General features: G+C 35.0%; 2 protein-coding genes across 4 annotated transcripts in view; both read left to right on the top strand.

The window, feature by feature from the left end:
- LOC127862188 (ecdysone-inducible protein E75-like) overlaps positions 1-25,097 on the top strand; it is a 152,826-nt gene that overhangs the window by 94,188 nt on the left and 33,541 nt on the right. The window lies entirely within an intron of this gene.
- On the top strand, positions 1,240-23,429 carry LOC127862190 (uncharacterized). 3 transcript variants are annotated; one of them, XR_008040488.1, is made up of 9 exons: positions 1,240-1,362; positions 1,651-1,795; positions 2,350-2,433; positions 2,772-2,837; positions 5,294-5,447; positions 6,819-7,055; positions 22,259-22,354; positions 22,487-22,574; positions 23,133-23,429. XR_008040488.1 is itself a non-coding variant. In XM_052401199.1 (4 exons), exons 1-4 carry the CDS (start codon positions 21,897-21,899, stop codon positions 23,348-23,350), a joined length of 444 nt encoding a protein of 147 aa, XP_052257159.1. In that variant the 5' UTR covers positions 21,876-21,896; the 3' UTR covers positions 23,351-23,429. The 3 variants fall into 3 exon arrangements, 1 of the variants encoding a protein (XP_052257159.1); XR_008040489.1 differs by lacking the exon at positions 2,350-2,433; XM_052401199.1 differs by lacking the exons at positions 1,240-1,362; positions 1,651-1,795; positions 2,350-2,433; ... (1 more) ...; positions 5,294-5,447; positions 6,819-7,055 and adding an exon at positions 21,876-21,938.

Here is a 25,097-nt window from a genome sequence, read left to right as displayed (position 1 = left end):
ACTGATCTATACAAACACCACAGAAGTTGTGTCAGTAAGCCTGACGGAGTAAAAAGCGATGCCCCAGTAAAGATTTCTAAACTGCTAGAAGCATGTGCCTCTACTGAAAAAGCAGGAATAAAAGAACAATTTTACGAAAAGGTTGTTGTCAACATAAGAGAGGACAAGATAGGCAGCTATGCCAAATCTGACAGTCTGATTTTACATTTGGTGAAAGAAGATTTGAAAAAACGGGAAAATTGGAAAAATTTTATTCCCATATTTCTTGTCATATGCGCGAGTTGGCTATATTGGCTATAGCCATGAAAAAGAATTACTCGCATATAGACAATTTAACAAAATGCATTCAGCCAATCATGTGGACCCCTCTTCTTGAAACAATAAAAAATGTTGCAGGGTTCGAAGCAAGGACCTGTTCTTATGCGTCACCGTCTTACATGGAAAAAATAGGAAGTAGTTTTAAAAAAGTTGCCAAAATGCTTTGCACAAAAGCATCAGAGGTGGAAGATGGGGAGCAGGAAGAGAGAATGTCCCGATTTATTAAATGTTACGATGACAAATATCATGAAAGAATGGTCTTTATGGCCAAAAAATCAATTGCTATTGAAAGGTTTAATACCCAAAAACTTCTACCCATCGTCGAGGATGTTGTTAAGCTGAACACTTACATCCGAAATGAAGCCAGCATATTAAGATCCAGTGAACCAACTGATCTCAGTACCCCAGCTGATCTCAAAGAGATTAATTCTTCACTTTGCAAAGTTTCCTTAGCAGAGGTAATACTTTTTAACCGAAAGAGATCCGGAGAGGCGGAAAGACTGAAAACGGAAGATTTCGTAAAGGGCTCTGTTAATGACGTAGTGGATAAAGATATATCACAAACATTAAGCAAATTCGAAAGGCATTTGTGTAAATCTCATTTTAGGATAGAGACGCGGGAAAAAAGACTCAAACGAGGCAGGCGAGTATCAATCCCCCTAACAAAAGAGATGAAGGAAAACCTGGACACACTACTTAGATTGCAGTCTAAGCTGCAAATAGAGTCTAAGTACGTATTCATGAGGCTAAGTGGAAGAAAGCCATACAGAGGCTATGATGTTCTGAAAGAGGCGACTGAGAAAGCAAAGGTCACACATGCTTCACGAATAACTTCAACAAGTTTACGCAAACAACTGGCAACTTTGTCACAAGTTTTGAATCTTACAGAAAGCAGCCAAGACATATTAGCCACGTTTATGGGTCACGATATACCAGAAGGGACACTAGAAGTCGCAAAAGTTTCCAAGATCCTACATCAATTGAATATAGGAAAAATCACACAGACAGATGCTGCACAACTTTATGGAAACCAAACCATAATTGGTAATTATTCTATTTATATTTAGATACTGTTTGAGCACGGACAAGGTCTCTTAATATTTACGCTGTTAATATGAGCATGAACACGGGGAGTGCAAATATGAAGTTTCATCCTGTGTTATGGTTATACCCAGGGGACGTTTGTTTACTTTTTCAATATATTTATATATATTGTGAAGTATATATATATATATATATATATATATATATATATATATATATATATATATATATATATATATATATTTTATCTGTATATTTTGCTCATTTCACCATAATGCTGTTTTGCAGACGAGGAAACAACAGTAAGCGATGAGGAAGCTTCAAGTGATGAGGATGTTGAAGAATCCGATGACCAGCATGATGAAGAAAATAGAGAAGGTGTTCCTTCAGCTAACTCAAAACCTGCTGTGTCTGGGTTTCAACTTCACATATGGTAATGAAATATTTGTGTTTGTGTGTTGGCATTTATCGTAAAAACTTGATGAAACTTGTTCAGTATGTTGCATTGCCAATATTTAGTCCATACTTTATTATTGAGTACACCGGTAACAAATGGGCAATTTGATCAAATGTAATTTATTTTTATTAAGATGATGTATATCCTAGATATGTAATTACAGATATTTTTGACACTTTGTCCATGTAGTTTCTCTGTTAACCATATCTAGGTCACTTGATAATTTTGGTCAGTTTGATATAGATTACAAAGTCAAGTTTTTAAACTAAAATAAAATTGTTTGGATTGCTTATCCTATATTGACAAACAGGAATGAAACTGGGTCAGAATATTTGAATTGACAGTATCTAGGTCAGTTTCAAATCTGGGTAGCCTAGACTAAAAAATAAGTTACTGGTGTGTGTGTGTGTGTGTGAATTAATTTATGTTGCATTAATGTTGCAAACAACATACTAATAGTTCATGACTGTGTTTCATAGGTCATTGGTATAAACCAAAATTATACCTTTCTTTCGTTTTTCATATCTTAGGATATCAAGGAGCAGGGTATGACACAGATGATAATGATGATGATATGGGTGATCCAGATTAAATTTACAATAAAAGAAAGCTCGGTTAGTTATTGCAACTTTGTCCTACTTAACGTAGAGAATTTGTCATATTATTTTTAGTGCAACGACCCTCACAATTGATTCATATACAATTCAATTATTGCTTTGTACCCGCACAAGAAATTTCTTTGTTTTACATTCTAATCAGCTAACCAGGTGTTTTACAAATTATGTGTTGTACTTTAATTGAAAACCTGAAGTATCTGGTCATTTTCAAATAGAAAGATGGGATTTATCGCTGTTTAAACAAAGATGTAGATGTATTAAAAATTGTTGGGTCAGACTGATATCAATGTGATTAAGAATCTTAAGCTCACGATGCCTCATCAATATTGTTGTAGCTCCAGACAGTGAAGACTCGGATGAGGACTTAAAAAGGCAAACAAAGAAAACCAGAAATAACAGTGGTATGTTTAATAGCATAAAAAATCAATTGCTGTTTAAAGCCACACAACTTATTTGGCATAGTACATTTTGTAAATTTAAGTATAAATAAGAAACATATTTTATCTATGCCAATTAGAATATATCTGGTGGTTACAAGGTAGAAATCTGTCTTTTGCGCTTTAAAATTTAAAAATAATCGCGTTTGTTAAAATGGACATATACATACAGAAATCCTACTTTTGGTTTAAAAATTAAAAAAATAAAAAATTACTGGCTTACTAGGCTATAGATTTTATGACAATTGTGCACACTTTCAAATTGCATCTTTATGTATTGATTAACATGTATTTCATTTCAAGGTGTGTGGCTTTAACCTTTCCTGTACTTAGCTTGGACTATGTGGTTCATTTTTTCATGTACAGTGTTGCTTACGGTATACCACTAGGAGGCGCTATTAGAATGTAGGCTATACTACACCTTCCAGTGAACCAATTCATTAAATCCGAATATAGTTATTTGCGTGTGTAATAATTGTTTGGAGGAATATTTGCATTACTTTGCGTTATAGTATAATTGTTATCTTGGATATAACATGTAATCTGTATACACCCGATGATTGTTTACACACCACGCGTACGAATTAAACTGACACCCATGTGGTTTATTAAGTGATTTTCAACAATAAACATAATACTAGTAACTATATACGTTTACTGACAATCCAGCTTGATGCCTTACCTACAATGATGCAAATCGCCGGTTGAATGGCTTAAGGGATAAAGTTATGTTGACATTTTGTCTGTCCGTCTGAAACAACTTTGCTCAGAAAAAAGCTTCAAAATTATTAAATGAATTTGATCGAACCGTCGCATTACAATGGACGGCATTAAGAAAAAGTACAATGTTATGGTCCAGTTTTTATGTCCCCCACTATAGTAGTGGAGGACATATTGTTTTTGCCCTGTCTGTTGGTTGGTTGGTCTGTTTGCGCCACCTTTAACATTTTGCAATAACTTTTGCTATATTGAATATAGCAACTTGATATTTGGCAGGCATGTCTATCTCATGGAGCTGCACATTTTGAGTGGTGAAAGGTCAAGGTCAGAGGTCAAATATATGTGGCCAAAATCGCTCATTTTATGAATACTTTTGCAATATTGAAGATAGCAACTTGATATTTGGCATGCATGTGTATCTCATGGAGCTGCACATTTTGAGTGGTGAAAGGTCAAGGTCATCCTTTAAAGTCAGAGGTCAAATACATGTAGCCCAAATCGCTTATTTTATGAATACTTTGAAGATAGCAACTTCATATTTGGCATGAATGTGTATCACATGGATCTGCACATTTTTAGTGGTGAAAGGTCAAGGTCGTCCTTCAAGGTCAGAGGTCAAATATATGTGGCCCAAATCGCTTATTTTATGAATACTTTTGCAATATTGAAGATAGCAACTTGATATTTGGCATGCATGTGTATCTCATGGAGCTGCACATTTTGAGTGGTGAAAGGTCAAGGTCAAGTAGGTCATCCTTTAAGGTCAAATATATGGGTCAAAATTGCTCATGTAATGTCACTTCTGCAATATTGAAGCTAGCAATTTTATATTTGAAATGCATGTGTATCTCATGGAGCTGCACATTTTGAGTGGTGAAGGGTCAAGGTCATCCTTCAAGGTAAAACGTCATATAGGGGGACATTGTGTTTCACAAACACATCTTGTTTAAACTTTGAATATTGTTGTTTGGAACATAACTTCAGATTTAAAGGCGGGATTTGGTTTAAACCGCCATACAATATTATAAGAGAGACACGAAGAGAAGTACAGTGTGCAATAAATGGCCTGGACTTCAATTAAGTTTTCTTAGTCGGAGCATAATTTCGGAACTATAAACAGGGATTGGCTGAATCGTCATACATTTATAGAATACATTTAAATTAGTGTGTAAGATATTTAGCTCTACCTTATCTGTATCTAATTTTCTATATATCCTAATTGAACTATATCTACATCCATTCTGTGTTCAAAATTCGATAACTATCGATGGTCGTTACAAGCTATAAGCATCGTTTCATTTCCGAAACGAAATGCTCGTATGCACGAACACGAAGTGCCCAAGGACTAAATGGTGTCGTATAATACCAGCAGCAACTATTGAAAGAGTGGTTGGTAGACTTGTGTGTTCTCTTTCATACGCATGGCGCCTTGATGGTTAACAAATGTTTCAAGATTCAAAACGTTATTCCGAAGGGTTAAGGAAAAAACGGATTTTACAAGAGCACCGCATAACGGGTGCCAACGCTCGGCTGCGGGTGCAGTTTTCAATAAATGAAAGCATGTAAGAATATTTTTTAGAGGTCACAGTGATCTTGACCTTTGACCTAGTGACCCAAAAATGGGTGTGGCATGTAGAACTCATCAGGGTGCATCTGCATATGAAGTTTCAAAGCTGTAGGTGGAAGCATTTTGATTTTAGAGCCAATGTTAAGGTTCCAGCACGACGACGGCGGACGACACGACACGACGAGCTGGCTATGAAAATACCTCTGGTTTTCTCCGAAAACAGCCGAGCTTAAAAACACTACGAAGGTGTCACATGGACATCAACGCAGACGCCGAAGCCAGGAGGAGTAAGTAACTTCCCATATTTTCTTTGTTTTGTCTTGATTCAAACATCAAGATGGTAACGCCCTATGTTTATAATTGGACACTTTCAAAGATCGGAACCCTGGCTTAGAATAATTTTATATTAAACTTCACTGCATTAAGTGAAGTAACGCAAAAACTTTGATACGAACAGAGACGCTATGGGATCAATACACTGAATATATGTGCACTTGAACTAGATTTGGTCATAATATCAACAGGAATTAATAATTTTATTTTAATTTTAATACAACAATGTCACCAAATCTAAGCAATGAAGATACTAATAAGGTAACACAGTTTAAAATGCAGACTATTTATGAACCCGACTGAGACAAAGATGCAACATAACAAGTAGGACATTTTGAAGTTATTTTATGTTGCTAAATATTCATGCCATGAGTAACATTGTCAATGTGTTATCACGAGCGGGCTTCAGTGTTGTGCATATGCTATGAGTATAATTATGCCACCTGTTACCAGACCGAGTCGTTTTCTAGCTATTGTTAAATCAGCTTTGTAAATATATTTATTTTATATAACATGTATATATTCGTTATGAGACGGATACAAGTTTACACACCGGCGACTGAAGACAAGTTAACATTTTATTAATATGTCTCAAATGATTTAACAACCAACAAAATTAAGTGTTTGTTTTATTCAATTTGTACTTACATCTTTCACTTGGATTTTGATATTTATAATCGTCCTTATTTAACAGCTAGCAATCGTCTTATTTAAAGTTGTGTATAATCGTCCTCATTAAGGTGATTAGAATCTCAATTGAAGGTGTGCATGTATTTTGTCCTGATTTGGCCTGTGTATTTGTTCTTAGTTGAATGTGTGTAGCTTTGTCTCTATTTGGCGTTGTGTATATGTCACGTCTCAACTTGGCGGTATAATATCCGACTCATAACCAGTTGAATTTTCAGTAAAGAAAACATGCAAATGAGTTCGCAGACTTCTAATGTACATCTTCTCAAAGTTTGGTTGCTGTAAATGCATTTGTACTATGTGTACTCATTTGGCGGTAGTTTGACCGATGTCCTCAATTGAATGCGATTGTACGTATGTGTGTGTGTGTGTGTGTGTGTGCGTGCGTGTGCGCGTGTTTGTGTGTCACAAAACTTTAACCTTTGTCATAACTTTTGCAATATTGAAGATAGCAACTTGATATTTGGCATGCATTTGTATCGCATTGAACTGCACATTTTGAGTGGTGAAAGGTCAAGGTCAAAGTCATCCTTCAAGGTCAAAGGTAAAAAAATCAATGCAGCGAAGAATGAGGCATTGTGTTTCTGACAAACACATCTCTTGTTTTTATACTAAAATTATGATATATTTGTCTCCAGATAGCTACAGCTGAACCTGGCAGGTTCGCCCAGTTGGATTATCGAAAGGCGGACGTGTGGAATGGAGGTGCCCTGACGTACGAGATCTTTGGGGCAGACAACCCTTTCTACAACACTGGTGAAGGGAGGCTAGACAGTCGCAGCTGTAGGCTGGATGATTTATCCCCCTTGCCTGATGATGTGCCTGCTGTGGTGCGGAGAATGGTGGCCGCACTGCTTGAAAAGGAACCACAGAAGGTGCAATATTAAATATGAGCCTTGTTTTGGAATAACTTGGATTTATCAATGTGTGTTAAGTGTCATCCCAGAGAAGCCTATGCACTCACATTTATGACTCAATGTTAATCAAACTTAGTCGGAATGTTTACCTAGGCAAGGTTTGAATCTGGGTCATGTGCTTCCAAAAAGTATGTCACCAGGTCAAATGTTTGAAAAAGCTTGTGTCCATTCTTTATTGCACAATTATACAACTATAGACTCGATCAAAATGAAACTTTGTAAAAATGTGTATCTTTGCAATATGTAGTTTTAATTTAATTTCAAGTGCCGTCCCTGTTTAGTCTGAGCGGACTGCACAGTTCAATATGTGATGGTACTTTATGCACATGCATGTAGCCCAATTAAAATCGCCATTGTGTCTGTGCTACTTTGCTTGATCTTTTTGTCAAAAGGCTAGTTTCTTTTTAATCCGAGCTTAATAGTAATGACAACATGCGCTGATGACATATGTGCATATTCAAGTACATTAGCGATGCCTTATGTGCATTTACCACTGGATTTTGGCGATGTTTGTTTCACCATGCTGGGTTGGACACCAACACTTCTTATCAAAGCCATCAAACCGCTCCAATGTGACTCCGACTTAAATCTGTTGTTTTGTTTCGTATAATCGTATAACGGCAGAATAAGAAGACACCAAAAAGGCTTATTGCAATATTTTGTTGACATTTTATCTAAAATCGGACATGAACAGTATCGATCGGCATGTATATGAACATATGTATAGGATAATAACTGCTAAAGAAAATAGAAAGTACCAACACAAGTATTGCTATGCTGACGTTTATTAGAAGGAAGTAGAATACATAAAATGAAAGAACATTATAAAACTTAATCATGGTGACAGCGAACTAAGCAATTTATCAGCAAAGAATTTTTACACGTTCAATATTTGTATCAGTGTATACATTCTGATGTTTACATGCCCACGTATTAAAAACTCCAATTCCGCAGACAGTTCAAATTAAATGATGTGTGCAAATATATATGCACAGTATGTAAGCAGAAAGCTAAAGAAGACTGTTTGTTATCTTTGTTGTTCATACTGTCTTTATATACAAGTTATTTTAGTACAAGAACGAGCAGAATAGATATGGTCGGATATAAATTATTTTGTAATATATAAAAATGACGATTTACGTAGTTTTTATCGTTAATTATATGATTTGCCAAATACTGTGACATTCTTATAAATTTGGTTAGATGAATATTTACTTGTGAAATTGTCAGTACCAATTGTTGTTTATGAAATCTAGAGGTGTCAAAGGTGTCAGCATAACGTGTTAAGATGCAATTTGCAAAGTAGAATCGTAACTATATTTTGGCTACCGTCGAGGTCATCGGTAGCTCGCAACTAGTCGTTTACGGAAAAGTTTGTGATGAACAGAATCCAACAGGGGCATATAGACATAGCTGTTTGTCCGGCCGGCCTCCCACGAATACGCAGGGAACTGTTGCGTTGTTGTACACCCAGTCGCGACAGGTTTCACACAGGCAGTACTTGTCGCGGCACTCGATTACATTTCATTTTTGTCCACAGCAGTCGTACGTGTGACATTTGATGCCCGCCTTACGATCACATGCGTTTGAAGAGCGGACACTGTCCTCGACGCATTTCTCGCCAATCGGAACTAAGAGAAAACACGTGGCATTAAATAAAAATCATAGGTCAATAGGACGCTTTAATAATTTGATTAAACACATACAACTATTCAACCAGAATATAGCGCGTAAAAACGATGTCCCTTAATTAGTAACACTAATAAGAAACACGGAAAGTGTTTATCTTATTACGAAAGGATCCATACTTTGGAACAAAGAACGAATTTGTCGGCACAAACTATGCAGACCTATATAAAAAACATTCTTAATAACATGATTATATGAACTATCAGTATTTGAATGAAACTTCAATCGGTGCATGGAATAGACTGGCGTTGTGCTTACATTCTGAGTCCATGTTTTTTTTTTGTTCTAAGATATATATCCGGATTATAACTCATATGAGTCGCACTCTGGTGAAAGTTATATATTAGTTGATAATTTTATGTTGTTGACCTGATGGCAGGTCTAAATTAAGGCAACATAGATGTTTTGAGTGTATGAGCTTTTTAGCCTTTAATATCGATTTCAGAAATGCCATGTCATTTGATACCCGTGTTTTGTAGTTATGTGGTCCTCGCAGTCATTTCGGTAAGTAGCAAATGATGCATACAAACTATTTTGTGTAACTATTATTGGGTTGGCCTTCCTTAAAACAAGGTCTTATAATTGTTATATCGAGGATATATTTAACTAACAGACGAGCGAATAATAATGTATTTCATTAGCGCTTCCGGTATTATAAATCAAACAGTAATGAATGGTCAATATGTTCAAAAAAGTGTAAGTTTCTTGAGTGGTCAAATAAACGCAAAACCATGCGTGCGCTTGCGAATTTCTGTGTCCATGAACACGTTTCCCTTAAGTTATTCAATGCTAAAGTTTATCGGTCCAACAAATAAAATCTATCATAAGCACTTCATTTCTTTCTATCAAATCATGCTAATCTACAAGTATAATAAAAAGAACCCCTGCATTATTTTAAAGCAATGATTTAATAAATGAAAAAAGATGACTTACGATAAGTAGCCTCATGATGTTCATGATTTCCTCTAGACTTATTATTTGAAGTTTAATTCAAACGCAGAAGTGGAATAAATAAAACACCAAACTATCGCCGTTTACTAAAGCTTATAGACACGCCTCTCAAAAAAGTCAACCAGGCCAACATAAATTTAAGCCAATAACAATTCGGATTATTATGGCGTCGTTAACACTAAAGCCAGGCATATTTTAGAAAACTGAAACGTCGTCATTCACACTTTTAATTGACAGTGCTGTTTATTGTCGGTTCGTCGTTCGATCGGTAACCGTAACCACGCAAACAAAATAAAAACAATATATGTTCCTTAATTTACATGTAACATACTGTTTTGAACGCCTACGTTATCTCATGTAGTTTTCAATGGCTTTTTGAGAAGTTTTGTTGAGAAAAAAACAGGTACCACACAAAGATTGCGTACCTACATGTTGGTAGTCTGATTCAAATTATATAAAATGTTTGTTGTTGTTGTTGATTTTTTTTCTGTATTTTCGTTTTAACAACTCAGGTTTATTTGTGTTGTTAAAACACGCTTTATGTCGATTTGCAGTAATGTTTTTTTCTTGCTAAACTTTGTTATTTTGTCTATACACAACCAAACATGCGTCATGTGTCAATGCATACCTTTTCGCACTGAAATATTTAAACTTAAAAATGATGAGTCCAAAAAGATATCACACGGTACCATTTTATACTGAAATATCTACTATTTGTTTAAAAGTTGTGTGTGTAAAAAGGTGTGATCATGTTTAATTGTGTGTTATCGGTTGAGCAGATGTGGCAGTAACCTAGCAAAATATCTGTGAAAATTATGAATGCAAGTTATGTCAGTTTAAATGTCGTGCTGATCCATCCCACGCTTTCTCAGCAACGTATAGGTGAAAATTATGAATGCAAGTAGTGTCAGTTTAAATGTCGTTCTGACCCCACGCTTTAGACTCAATTGTTGCCCGAGCTGTTGATGTACATGGTAGCTTCCTACGCACAGCTAACAAGTAGCAGCCGGTGTCAGCTGGATCTGCGTTGTACAAACTGCTTGAATCAGCATTGCCTTAACCGTACTCAGAGATAAGTCCTTACCAAATGTATGTAAATTAATGCCAGAGCGGTTGATGATGTATATTGCAGATTCCATCGTAAGGCCAACCAGTCACAACCTGTCACAGTCAGTCACTCCCAAACAAATACATGTCAATACGGCACTATGCAGTTTCACTTAAAGAGCCAGCAAGAACCAATCAGATAGTTGTACTACGAACTGCTTCCAGCGATATTGGCTAAACCTTACCCCAGTCATCATCACTCAAGAGGACTTAGACAGAACACGTTAATGCACGTGTTCTGCATGTTATTGGAGGGCCGAAATGGCGTATTCATTAAAAAGAATGATAAAGTTGCTGACTGGGATAAAATACACAATTCTCCTTTACGAAAAACATAAAAACGTCGCCAGTTTGTCAGTCAGTTCCAACTAACATCACTTAAACGCAGTAAGCTCCCGTATACGTATCCCTCTGTGTATTTTTTTAACCAGGAAGGACATATTTTGCCCTGATAACAAATATCATTTATAACGCGGTCTGACGTTCTCTGAACTGTTTTAAGAGAGGGCAATCGAAAGGTTACCTCTGTACAGCTATGTGAAGACATCCGGCTAACATAAAAAACACAAACGAAGCGGAATACAAAGTAGACGGGCGAAAGAGAGGTCGGCATGCATCAATGGTTTAAAAAAGATTGTATAAATGTGTGTTTTCTTCATTCATTTCCAATACAGGGGCATTCATAGGATTTGATAGTCAGATAGGGTAGTAAGAGTAAAAATGTCGGACATGAGGAAAACCAGCCGTTTATATTAAAACAACCATTGCTTAAATTTACAATGTATGTCCGATGTGTCTTGCAATCGATGGTGTGAATAATCAAACCCACGCGGTATCCGTAGGCGGAAAATAGAAGTCGCGACCTTGGCTTGTACAAAATAACATAATAAAACAACGTGATTCAATTCATTTCACATCACCATGGAAGCGTTCTGGGGCCTGGCGTAGTTTTAAAAACCAATAAAGAAAAGAAACATTATCTCGCATTTGCGACTTTTTTAAACCTTAGAATAACCGCAAAGTATCTCCTAATAAGGGAGTTTATCTATGAATTACGAATTATTACGCAGGCAGGTAAATGCTTTTGTCCAGAAATGACCCACATAAATACATTTACCATTAAAGGTGCATGTCCTGTTTGTTCAGTTGCAACATAAGCACGTGTAATATAACATGTGATACTTAAAATAAAAGAACGGCGAGCCTTGCCGAGAATTTATTGCCGATCCGAAGGTCGTGTGTAATAATGCAATATATATATATTACGAAACTTTTTCTGAAGGCTTAGTATCCAGCAAAACGAATTCACGTTACGAAGCGATTTTTTCCAAAATGGTACGTGAATTGTGGAAGTATAAATGGAAATGTGTTGTCATTGAGATTAACTTATAATCAGATTTTAGCTAAGCGTTCATGTTCCCAAAAAAATAATATTACGTAAATTGTCCGTACGTCAGATGGGCCCAGTTTCAGTGTTCACCTTTTTCACCTTGTTATTTATTGTTGCAACTGTTGGGTAACTCTGTGCTCGCTCATTCAAATCCGACGTAAGCGACACGTGTTTGAAGTAACAAGTGTCGTAATCAACTGCGCATATTAGCATTGTCAACTGCTCGCATTTCATCCTGTTTACGATGTCATTTAGTTACATGAAATATTTTCCGAGAAAGCGCACAAGTTTTCAATGTCAGGTTGACATGTTTTTAATGTCAGGATGACACGATAAATTAACGGTGTTTATAAAAATATTGAGTTTTCAGAATTAACTAAAACACGGCAATATTTTCCGAGAAGCGCACATGTTTTTAATGTCAGGTTGACATGTTTTTTATGTAAGAACTACACGATAAGTTCACGATGTTTACGGCAATATGTTCCGAGAAAGCCCACATGTTTTAAATGTCAGGTTGACATGTTGTTGTTTTGTTAAATGTCAGGTTGACATGAAGAGTAAACGATCTTTCTACAAAATATCGAGTATTTAGAAGTATATACTCCATGTCAACATTAACTGTTAATCAAACAGAACTATAAACTAGTGCTTTGTTGAAAAGTTTTTATAAAACTGGCAGATGCACAGTATAGGGTCTTAATATATAAATGCTAAAACTACACGGTTTCTTCACGCCTTATGTTCTAAAATAAATTTGTATAACGTGTGTTCTTAAATGAACGTTTGGAGGCTCTTAAAAAAATATTAGTCGCGTATGTTCTTATTTCCAGTTACAAAATATTGTCTGAAAGACATACCGTCGTAATAAAGGTTCACAAACACATGGATTAATGTTTAACAGTCTCATTTTGCTACAAAAATAGCCTAGAATATAAACAGTTAGTATTATCATTTAGTTGTCTTATAGAAAGGAAAATAAACTTTATCCTCAAACCTTGAAATTGTCCCTATATCACCGAGCAATTAGGTCAATCGCTGCAAACCTCTTACATTTTCCTGCACGTGTCTTGAAATAACCATCAGCCATGTGTACAATATATAATAAACAATGTGTATATAATAAACAATGATCCGTTTGAAACACATTGATAGTTTCGAGTAATGTGTAACATAATATTAAATTCTTCTTTTACTGAATTAATCCAGATATTGTTAATAATTTAAATGTATCAAAAGTATATCTATAACTTCCAATGGTCGCTTAACAGTTTAAAAGATCGATGTTACTCTGGCAAACAACTCTCGGGGTCTTGAGATTTTCAGTAAAATCAAATAAAGTTAAATATGATTATATTTGGTAATTGACGCGTCGCTGAGTAGCGTAGCCATGTTAAATAAGTGTACACTTGCTTTAATTGAATGCAATATGTGTTGGTAAATGTACCACGATGACTTCAGGTAACAAAATATCAATAATATATTGCGCGAAGAAAAACATGCAGAGACCTGCGTTTATAGTCTGATTATGATACTCGATTCATTTAATGCCGAATTATACATTTACTCTCCAATTACTTGGATATAATTCGTACGTTTTTATATCACAAATAACACATAAAGTGTATTTGTATTCATTTTTTATGATTTGCCTCTGTAAGCATCTGTTGTACAGTGTTAGGTTACCAAATTGTACTTTGGCACAGGATAATACAATAAGGTCGAATTCGTGTAATTTAATCATGGTTCGAATACTTCAATAGGTATCCTGCGCATAGTTTTGCATATATTTTAACATGCTTTATCGGTGATTATCATATAGTCTTTTATTACATGTATTTTGAAACAAACTTATATTTTAAATTGTAACTATGTTATTCCGATTTACGTTGTTTTTGTTTAGGCTTATAGTAAACGTATATCAACGACTGTTCATTCACAACAGTAGGATACGCCACTGCTAATACAGCAAAATAAGTTTTATAAAACGGGCTTATAAAATGAGGACATCAATCATAACAACTTAACGCCGTGAGGATTGTTTTTAAGCCGACAAAGTTCGGAATTTAGACAAAAACACACGACCAGAGCTGGACTGGGCGTCTATAATCGGCCCGTGGCCGACATATCGGCCCGTTGAAAAGAACCGTTGTAAGTGTTCAATAACTAAGCCACATAAACACTTTTTTTAACCCTTTGTCAGTGTTTAGGAATCTCGACAATACGAAAACTCAGATAACATCGTAATAATATATGTGTATGAGCGTCGTTGAAAAACTCATAGGGCAGCGTCATTTCCATTTTCTCCGTGAAAAAAATGTTTATTTGTTAAACACTTCGCCACCAAAATTCGAAAATTTGTGATGTTTGCATATTGATAGCTATATGTCACTTCATTTCATCGAAAACAATGTCAACGTGACCTAACGAAATCAGTTTTGAATATATTATTTGCCTGTTGTATTTCGTTTTTTGTACGAGTAACATATCGTAAAATATACGTTTTTAAGCCATATGGCACTTGATTTCATCGAAAACAATGTCAACGTGACCTAACGAAATCAGTTTTGAATATATTATTTGCCTGTTGTCTTTCGTTTTTTGTACGAGTAACATATCGCAAAATATACGTGTTTAAGCCATATGGCACTTGATTTCATCGAAAACAATGTCAACGTGACCTAACGAAATCAGTTTTCAATATATCATTTGTCTGTGTAATTTCGATTTTTGTACGAAAAGCACATCGTATAAAATACGTTTTTGAAGCCATATGCCACTTGATTAGAACGAAAACAATGTCAACGTGACCTAACGAAATCAGTTTTGAATAAAATTATATTATTTGCCTGTGTTATATCGTTTTTTGTACGAATAGCATATTGTTAAATATACGTGTTTTAAGCCATATGTCACTTGATTAGAACAAAAACAATGTCAACGTAACCCATCGAAACAATTGTTTATATATTATGATACTGATATTTGGTTTATCGTACATCACAGACATAAATACTCGAATGGAAGTGTGGAGAATATTAGCCTCTTAATTCATAGTCCTTTATATCTTACAACTGAGTATATTATATTGGCTTAGTAATCTCATTTGACAATTCATATTACCAGAACACCATATTATTTTGTGTTTTTAGTACACATGTTTTAAAAATACTGTCCTTTTTACGATCATATTACTAGCTAAGATCAAATCCATAACGCAAAAGCAGACCATATAATCACTATTTGTTAAAAATTATTGTATACGTTAACATTATTGAGGGTAATCGTTAGTTTCCTATTCCGATGTACGAAATGATAACATTAATTAATATATGAAAGGATAGTAGTAGAAAATTGCAATAATTTTAAATAACATGCGAATCCCAGTTGTGATCGTTCCGGTAATATCTTGAAGGAGACTACCTCTAAGGACAGTCGGGTTTGTTCAGTTGAGTTGTATTTTATTTGAAGATGTAGTTATCCTTATAATACTGTATAATTCTCCCGCAAAATGCAATATTTTACAATTTACCTCTATACCATATACATTTTGCTATGTAAGATAACTCCTACAACTCTTCAATTTGCAATACATGCACATTTGTTAAGACCGACTGTGCACAAATGTATTAATGCAACGACAAGCGGTCTACAAAAATGATATTAAACATTTCTGAACAATTATGGAACCAGACACGGTGCACACCCTGGACTCGGAGCAACTCTTACCGCTTAATAAATACGCTCACCAACTCGTGCTTGGAATGGAAAAATTATTAACATGCTTGAATAATAATTTCTGTTCCATATACATAAAGTCAAATCACATGCAAATACCAAACTACCATCTGGCAGCATTTCTTATTGACGATGCTGCGAAGCAGCTTGTCTAAGTTATCATACAATGAAAAAATTCTTCTCAATGGCAACCTATGTAAAAGACCGAGCCATTTCGATTGAGATAGCTCGATTTTTCTAATCGGCATACCTCGCTGATTATCATTGATAAAGGTATAGGAAGCTCAGCTATAAATAGTACAGCATATTCTGGAAAAAAGATTTAATAATAGTTTGAAAACGTTAATTTTAAATCAGTTATATTCAATCTATTATATGTTTATAGATCAATGAAACAACTATGCATTTTCTGTAATGTATTTGACATTTGTCGTGATCCAGTAAATAAATTGCAAATTAAAACGTGTATAATTAACTTACAATGCGATCATGAGTGTAAAAAAAAGGATTATTTCGAACCTGTCATTTGTAAACGTTGTAGCGACTATGGTATATAAACAGCATAATAGCCTTATGACATCTGTGTAACTCGCTTTTATGCGTTCTTTCTCATTTTGCATATCTAATAAACTTTTTGAACAAAAATTACAGAGCCACATCAGTGCAAATACCATGTTTGATAATTCATTCGTTTGTTGGACATTGTTTGCTGTTTTAAACACATATTATGTCATATCGCGGAGATTTAGTTAACCTTGCCATGTGTTCATGGGCTAACTCACGTATTCAAGTGCTCTTACGACTATGTGTTCATACCTACTTTCGGGAATCATCATGAAATTATTGAAATTATTGCCGTACTTGACGAACAAACATGCCTAAGCTTATTGAATAAGAAAAAAAATAATCAAAAGAGAAAAACTATATGTTCATGCACATGGGCATGTGAAATCACGTCCGTACACATAGCATCGTTAACTTAAGAAAGGAAACAACGAAATATTAAGTTTGGTATGATATACATGTGAAATAAATGAGCATGATGTAATTAAAGAGCATGTCAAGTTTTGAATTTATATGCTGAAACGTAATGTTATAACCCACAAACGTTTTACTGTAACAGAATTTTTTTTTAAATAAGTGGTACAGAAAATCTTCGAATATCTTTTTAAAGATATTTCTTGTTATATTTGATCGAGAATGTAGCCCGCCTCCCAGTCTCGCTGAATTGATCAAGTTCCCCACGGGTACTTCTTTCCCGTACCCCCAATTGTTTTATCGCACTCTACATTTTTCGTACCCAATTTTTTTCGTACCCAAATTTGTGCTCGTACACAAATTTTTGTTCGTTCCCAATTTGTGTTTCCTACCCAATTTGTTTTTCGTAACCAAATCTTTTTTTCGTACCCATTTTTTTGGCATAATTTTGTACCCAAAATGTTCGTACCCATTTTTTTCCTACCCAAAATTCTGGTACCCACATTCACAATTTTGGTGATGTAGATGATAAACTTAAATATATGCTTTTCTATCAATCCTCTTCAAAAGCATCGTCACACCAGTACTGTCAGTACTTTGATTAATACATCGAATAGTTATCTCATAATTTGATTGTGTGTGTTTCATCAATTAATTTCACTAGTAAGATACATGTAAACACAGAACAAGGTATCATAGGCATTAGCCAAGAAACTGTGTGTCAATGTTTAACATCCACTTGACTTTACGAAGTAACAAACCAGGAATAAACAATGGATTTTATACAAAAAAGTTTGCGAGCGCATTTGTTATTTCTCATTTGAGTAGGTTACAGACAAGTATGTTATACATAGAGATAGTAAAAGAATTTTGATATATACAATAGGGTGCTCCCATTGATATGAAAATCTCAGAATATTGTTCTCATACCCTCCATTACATGATGCTTGTTAGAGAAAAGCTGTAAATAACACTTTGGCTGAAAATAACAACATTTGCGACTTGCTCAACGCCTTAATTTTTTTTATACAAGCTGCATTGAATATATAGGCATATGCCGAAAGTAACTATCACCCGATATTGCATATTGTAATGTTGCGAAAACGGTAGTACTTCACCAGTAATTTTCTTGTGGATTTGAAAATGTAACATGTAATAATACCTAATTGGCGATAAGTACTATTGAATTTATGGGAATAATAACCCATTATTTATAAATGACTTTCGCTAAAATAATATACAAATCAGGCTGTATATTTATGCTGATATTGCCGAGATGTATGGTTATCCGAATAATATCGAATATCTCAGTTTTTTAACGTACATGTAGCTATTGCTGCTGCTACATCTACTACCACTATCACTACTATTACTCCTACTACTATTACTACTACTACTACCACTACTACAAATACTACAACTTCTACTACTACTACCACTACTACTACTACTACTACTACTACTACTACTACTACTACTACTACTACTACTACTACTACTACTACTACTACTACTACTACTACTACTACTACTACTACTACTACTTCTACTACTACTACTACTATTATTATTATTACTCCTTCTACTATTACTACTACTACTACTACTACTACTACCAATACTACAACTTCTACTACTAATACCACTACTACTACCACTACTACTACTGCTACTACTACTACTACTACTACTACTAACTACTACTACTACTACTACTACTAACTATTACTTCTACTACTACTACTACTACTACTACTACTAGACTACTACTACTACTACTACTACTACTACTACTACTACTACTTACTTCTTCTTCTACTACTAATACTCTAACTACTACTACTACTACTACTACTACTACTACGACTTACTACTACTACTACTACTAATACTACTACTACCTACTACTACTACTACTTACTACTACTACTACTTACGACTACTACTACTACTACTACTACTACTACTAACTACTACTACTACTACTACTACTACTACTACTACTACTACTTCTTCTACTACTACTACTACTACTACTACTACTACTACTACTACTACTACTACTACTTCTACTACTACTACTACTACTACTACTACTACTACTACTACTACTACTACTACTACTACTACTACTACTACTACTACTTTACTACTACTACTACTACTACTACTACTACTACTACTACTACTACTACTACTACTACTACTACTACTACTGATAATACTACTATTACTTCTATTACTCCCACGAAAGTTTGCAAAAAAGAGCGTTTGAATTATATGTCAATAACTGTATATGTTAACATGATCACTTTTGTCTGCAAACGAATGTCATCATAACCTTGTGCTAATCGATCTAGTGGAATATAGCGAAAACAACAATTTCAAAAGTATATGACAGTGCAATTGATGACAGTTAAATTATGACAGTTTATGTCATCCTGACCTGCCAAAGTCATCATGCCTTTGCAATTTACTGTATACGTCGTCATAGAATTGTAATCAAAGCGCTGTAGGCACTGAAGGCCTGGGGCTAGATTTAGTGTGCTTGGGAAGAGGTTTAGTGACTAAACTGAAGTAAATGTAAACTGATCCACGCTCTTTTACTGCCAGATAAAGTGTACATGTATGCTGACCTTATAATCTTGAAGGTTTAATCTATTGCTCATGTTTAATATGCCTTTCTAGTTACAATACTAGTAAACAAGATGCCAGAATTACATTTATGCCCACCGCTACCGTCGCCGTTTTATACTATTTTCAGACCGTAATAAATTGGTACCAATACTCGGGTCACGTTTCGCCATTAATGAATATACATGAGATTCCGCAAGGGATATCACTCTTGATTTACTTTGCTAAATATACGCTCATGGTTGGATTCGAACCTGGGACGATCGGGTCAAATGATGTTTGAGCAAAAGTAACGACGCATTAGCTATCACGGCTATGTAATCATATACTCGAGATGCGGTATTTTTTTGTAATTATAAAGTCATTGTTTTCCCCGTGACAAATAGGGCTAAAACTATACTGATACAAATGTGAAATTCTTATTATTTCAGCGCATTTCAGTGATACAAATATGCCCTTATCACAATTGTGATGTCTTCTTAACGATCATAACAAAAATATCGGAATTGATTAAAATTTACTTTGATTTTTACATCCAATTACATCCACATGAATATTTGTTTGTTTGTTTTTTTATATTCTTTTTCCTGGAATGTCTTGCTAACGCAAAATAAATATCAATATTTTAAAATATGTTTATAAATACCAAATTTGATGTCTTCAAAAAATGTCTCAGACAAAAATTCGTCTTACTGTCTCAGTAAACGCTCGTTTTCGGCCTAGACCGTCAAGTGAGGAACTTATTCTCGCATGAATATTTAAACAATAAAAACTATGTCTCGGCCAATGCTTAGCAATTTGCTTCAATAATATGTTTACACTTTTTATGACACTGTCATGTTATGTAGTGCTGTTCTGTATTTACGAGGCGGGTTATTGCGATTTGCGAAGAGCTACTTTAAGTGCGCATGAATAAAGTGGTAAATTGGAGTTTTGGGTATTTCGTTTTTGGCAGCCAGCCAATTCGGATAGGCTCGGAAATTCGTATCATTGCTATGGCCTTGGGGCTACGTTCCAGGCCAAAAACCACCCATATATACTCCAAATAAAAAACAACAGCACATACGCAGCGAAGGAACATTTTCGAGACAAAAAAAATAAGTACAATAAGCATGAGAGAATACCTTAATCAGTATTACTTATTAGTTTAATCAACACAGACACACGTATCAATTATCAAATAATACATAAAGTATTTTCCCTGATAATAAAATATCTTGATTTTTGAACATTAGATCATATGGTACATTCTGCTAGCATCTCCTACCGATGTTTTTCCTGGGCGGGAAGGGGTGTGTAAGAACACATTAATTGTGTTGGGATATAAGGCTTGTGATATAATCTGAACCAAACTTATGTTACATCATATCATCATTCCATTCTTGCCTCATCTAAAACATGTCGCTGACTCAATTCTCTACAACAATTTCTTAAGAATACTTTAGTGCATATAAGAAGTTATATTGTGCCTTAGCGCATGATCTGCCATGCAGTTTGTACTTATGCATACCGAGCTGCTCATTGCATCGATATGCCGAAAAAACGCACAGTTTAGAACACAAAGCTGGCTTATTCGTATATCTGTTTATACACATATGTGTCAGATTATGTAGGCAGCATTTCAACTGCATAGGCACCTGCATATTACTTGATACTTTAACTATATGTACCATAATAATATCAATAATGAAAATAAGCTAGCAAGACATGATGAAAGCGTCATTGTCATTTTTTTATATTGCCTGTCGACTCAAAGAAACGTCTGAAATTTTTAAAGATGGCTGTCCAGTCATTTACTCATTTGAATTGATACTAGTAAATGGTCCATGCAAATTAAATGTACCAGTCACTTTGGGCCAGCTATCGATGATTGATCGAGTATAAACGCTTCAGACGTCTTAGGACGTCGACTAAGTCACACTGACATTTTGAAAAAAATGAAAAACACTAATCTTTGCCTCATGGTCGACTACACGTGTTACAACTGGATAACTGGATCGTTAATAAAGTCATGATGACATGTGAATGCATGCAACAAAACAACATCTGTTACACACTTAACTATACACATTTCAAATTTCTAGGAACGTTAGCAAAGTCACGATGACATGTGGTTGTATGAAAAAACAAACATCTGCCACATACTAGATGAAACACATTTAAATTTCATGTAACGTCAAAAAGAGTAACGATGAAATGTACACGCATGCAAAAATTGCTGGTCATAGCGCCCGTGTCATTGAAGGTATACGGCAGGATGAAAGTATATAAATGCAGAGTAGAGCGAGAAAATATTATTGAGGATAACATTTATGTTTGAGCCAAAAACGGAAATGAAGTTATCAATGTACCTGGTAAGTAAGTTTTGAAATATGTTCATCGAAGATAATGACTGCATATTGTATCGCTATTATAAATAATATGTGAATACTGCGTCAATTTTACTACTTAAACTACTGCCGCTGCTGCTGCCGCTATTGTTGTTGCTATTGCTGCTTCGTCTACATATACTACTACTACCACCACTGCTACTACCACCACGACTGATATTACTACTTATCTTACTACTGCTACAGCTACTACTACTACATTCACTACTACTATAACTAATTCTACTAGTGCCTCTACTATTACTACTACCACAATTTTTACTGAGTGTTTAATTGTTTTTCAGATGCTAGTGTGCCTTTTGCAACTGATTGATACCGACGGAGCGTTGGCGCAAAGAGGAATAGGCGTTTGGAATAAGCTGGCCATCAAGTGTACTTCGGTATATATTTTTTCTTCGAATTAGATATAATACATATGTTTCAGTGTCTTCCTACATCAGCACTATTCAGCCACCCAAAAACCCATGAAATATTGCATCTTTTTTCTGTCTGCATGTCATCTTGTCTTGTAGGACGAAGACTGTCACCCGGGGACACACTGTGTGGAAATCCATAGAGGAGAATCATCAGCATCATCCCAGACCGACTTTCGTTGTTTGCGTATGTAGGCGCTTTATTTTATATTTTATATAACATAACAGGGTATGTTTTTCATGTATATGCGTTTATAAACACACGTGCTTATACTAGGTTATGATAAATTGCAAAACTACTTTAACTGTAAACATTATTTAAAAAAAGAATATTCGTTGATCTCATGGTATGGTACATTTGTATTTTGCGAGTGTTTTAATACAAAAAGAATCACGAGCGGTTTAGCCACAAGTACAAATATAATAGTTAATTCACCACTAGTGAAATAAATATTCGATCAGTAACTGAAAGCCCAACAGTACGCGAAACGAGCTTACACGTCATATGATGTTTTGGTAGTAAAACTAAATAAATGCTTCACAACGTCAGAAATAAGTCGTAGTTGCAAAATGAAATATTGATTATGGCTTGAAGGGGAATACATGTATATAGTTAAGGTCTAGTTTATAAATTGTGTTCCCACACTACTGTAAGTGTTCGATGACATTCTACCCGTATAGTATGTTGTTTCAAATAATACGCCCGCACCGGTATCAATCTATTGTGTTTATCTGGTGCATTCAGCCATCCATCTGCCGTGCAAGCGCGACGAGGACTGTAACGCCGTAGTGTGCCCCAACCCTGACGATGCCTCACTTTGCCTCCAGTCGACTTCCTTCCCGATGGGCGGCGAGTGCCACTGCCCCCCTCCGGTAGAAGAGTGCGATTCGGTCATATGCGAGGAGCAATGTCCATTAGGGTTTTTCTGTGAGTGCATCGAAAACGTCTGCCTTGAGGGATGATGACTGCATTCTCACTTAAACGACAGCCTCAATCTTGAACACTTATCTGGTCTACCGATACATCAACGCGCGAATTTGTAAAGAGAATATTGTGCATGAACATTATCCAATGCATTTAATTTCAATATAAATGTTTGTTTGTGTTTAATAAAATAAAACAAAATAGCAAAGAGGCAATCACTAATGCTTGTTGTTAATGCTCGTTCAAACTCACGTTGTTGTGCAACTATGCTTGTCAACTATTTCGGCTTAGCCACCGTGTCCTATATAGCATAACACAACTTATGCATTGTATGAGAGTGAATATTAAAGAGTATTGTTTGATCAGTACAATGTTTTTGTTAAAACAAAATGTGAAAACATGAGTGGCGAATACCTGTTATGACATTGCGATCATTTCATCATTGATCGAGTGATCTTTTCACTATGGTAATATTGAACTTATTCGGTTTGAAAAGTATGTGAATAATCTAGTCGTCATGCATGAAGTTTAAACATCTTCTTGTTGTGAAATACTACATACATGATAAATTCACAACATACATATCTTATTAATGTACAAAAATGCAGGTAATAATTCGATAATTTCCGACTACTATGGTGTACGAACTGGTCCAAAACTATTCTAAACCGTATCGGCCGCCCGGACGGTTTGTAAACCTTTGACTACATCAGTGAGCGACAATTGTCATCGTTACGTCAAATATTTAGATTCTCAAGCAAATTACGAGCATTTGTATGGATATATAAATATGAATGTCGTGAAATGAGATAATTCAGTCTTACACTTAAACTTAAAATAAATTAACCACAAATATAGAATGCTACAAACTTCCACATTAAGTGCCGATTTGTAATGCAAAATGCTTCATTCACATAATACAAGCTCTCCCGATCGATGTTTTAATGTGAATATACACAAGAAGAGTATTGAACGCACCATTGTGACACCAAAAAACAAACAAACTCCTTGTACACTGGTTCTCACTTGAAGTCTCATTGAGCATTGTTCCTCAACACAGGTGGTTAGCGTGTGGCTATGATATGAAGTAGTAAAAACATCATTTTAAATGGAAAAAAAATCAAATTATAACGAAATACAAACTTCTCTGAATTGTTTTCACTATATTGTATTTGATAGTGAACTTATATTTTTTCAGAGAAGCTGAATTTTTGTTATAATCAGATTTTTTTAAATTTAATATGATGTTTAAACTAATTCATATCATAGCCACACGCTAACCACCTGTGTTCTTCACTAGAAGTTTCCGTTAGTGGAATTTATTTACGGAACGCTGGCTGGCGATTAGTCTTCTCGTACATTACCATTCACTTGAAGTGACACTTATCGTTCATTACCATTCACTTGAAGTGACACTTCACGATAGTCGAATTATGTATGTTGGATTACACCTATTTCCAATGCGTAGAGAATAATGTTATAAAACTGACCACTTTCAAAACAAATTTACATGCTTTTCTATTCATCAAATTTTGCCAGTCTAGTGCCACTTTAATACGGTGGCATAGAGGTGACATTCACTTCTCTTTTTTAAATTGCTCTCCTCTTTTTACATAGTAGAAGTAATAGTAGTAGTAGTTGTAGAAGTAGTAGTAGTAGTAGTAGTAGTAGTAGTAGTAGTAGTAGTAGTAGTAGTAGTAGTAGTAGTAGTAGTAGTAGTAGTAGTAGTAGTAGTAGTAGAAGTAGTAGTTACAGCAGCAACAACAACAGCAGCAGCAGTAGTAG

Source organism: Dreissena polymorpha, chromosome 16 (assembly GCF_020536995.1).
Source record: "Dreissena polymorpha isolate Duluth1 chromosome 16, UMN_Dpol_1.0, whole genome shotgun sequence".
In the NCBI taxonomy this organism is placed as follows: domain Eukaryota; kingdom Metazoa; phylum Mollusca; class Bivalvia; order Myida; family Dreissenidae; genus Dreissena; species Dreissena polymorpha.
This window is presented reverse-complemented; position numbering and strand designations above follow the sequence as displayed.

What these genes read in the sequence shown, in the direction of transcription:
- LOC127862190 (XM_052401199.1), top strand. Translation starts at nt 21,897, where the DNA reads ATGTTTGAGCCAAAAACGGAAATGAAGTTATCAATGTACCTG. An exon ending in TGAAGTTATCAATGTACCTG is followed by an intron (nt 21,939 to 22,258) that starts GTAAGTAAGTTT and finishes ATTGTTTTTCAG; the next exon opens with ATGCTAGTGTGCCTTTTGCA. An exon ending in GACCGACTTTCGTTGTTTGC is followed by an intron (nt 22,575 to 23,132) that starts GTATGTAGGCGC and finishes TGGTGCATTCAG; the next exon opens with CCATCCATCTGCCGTGCAAG.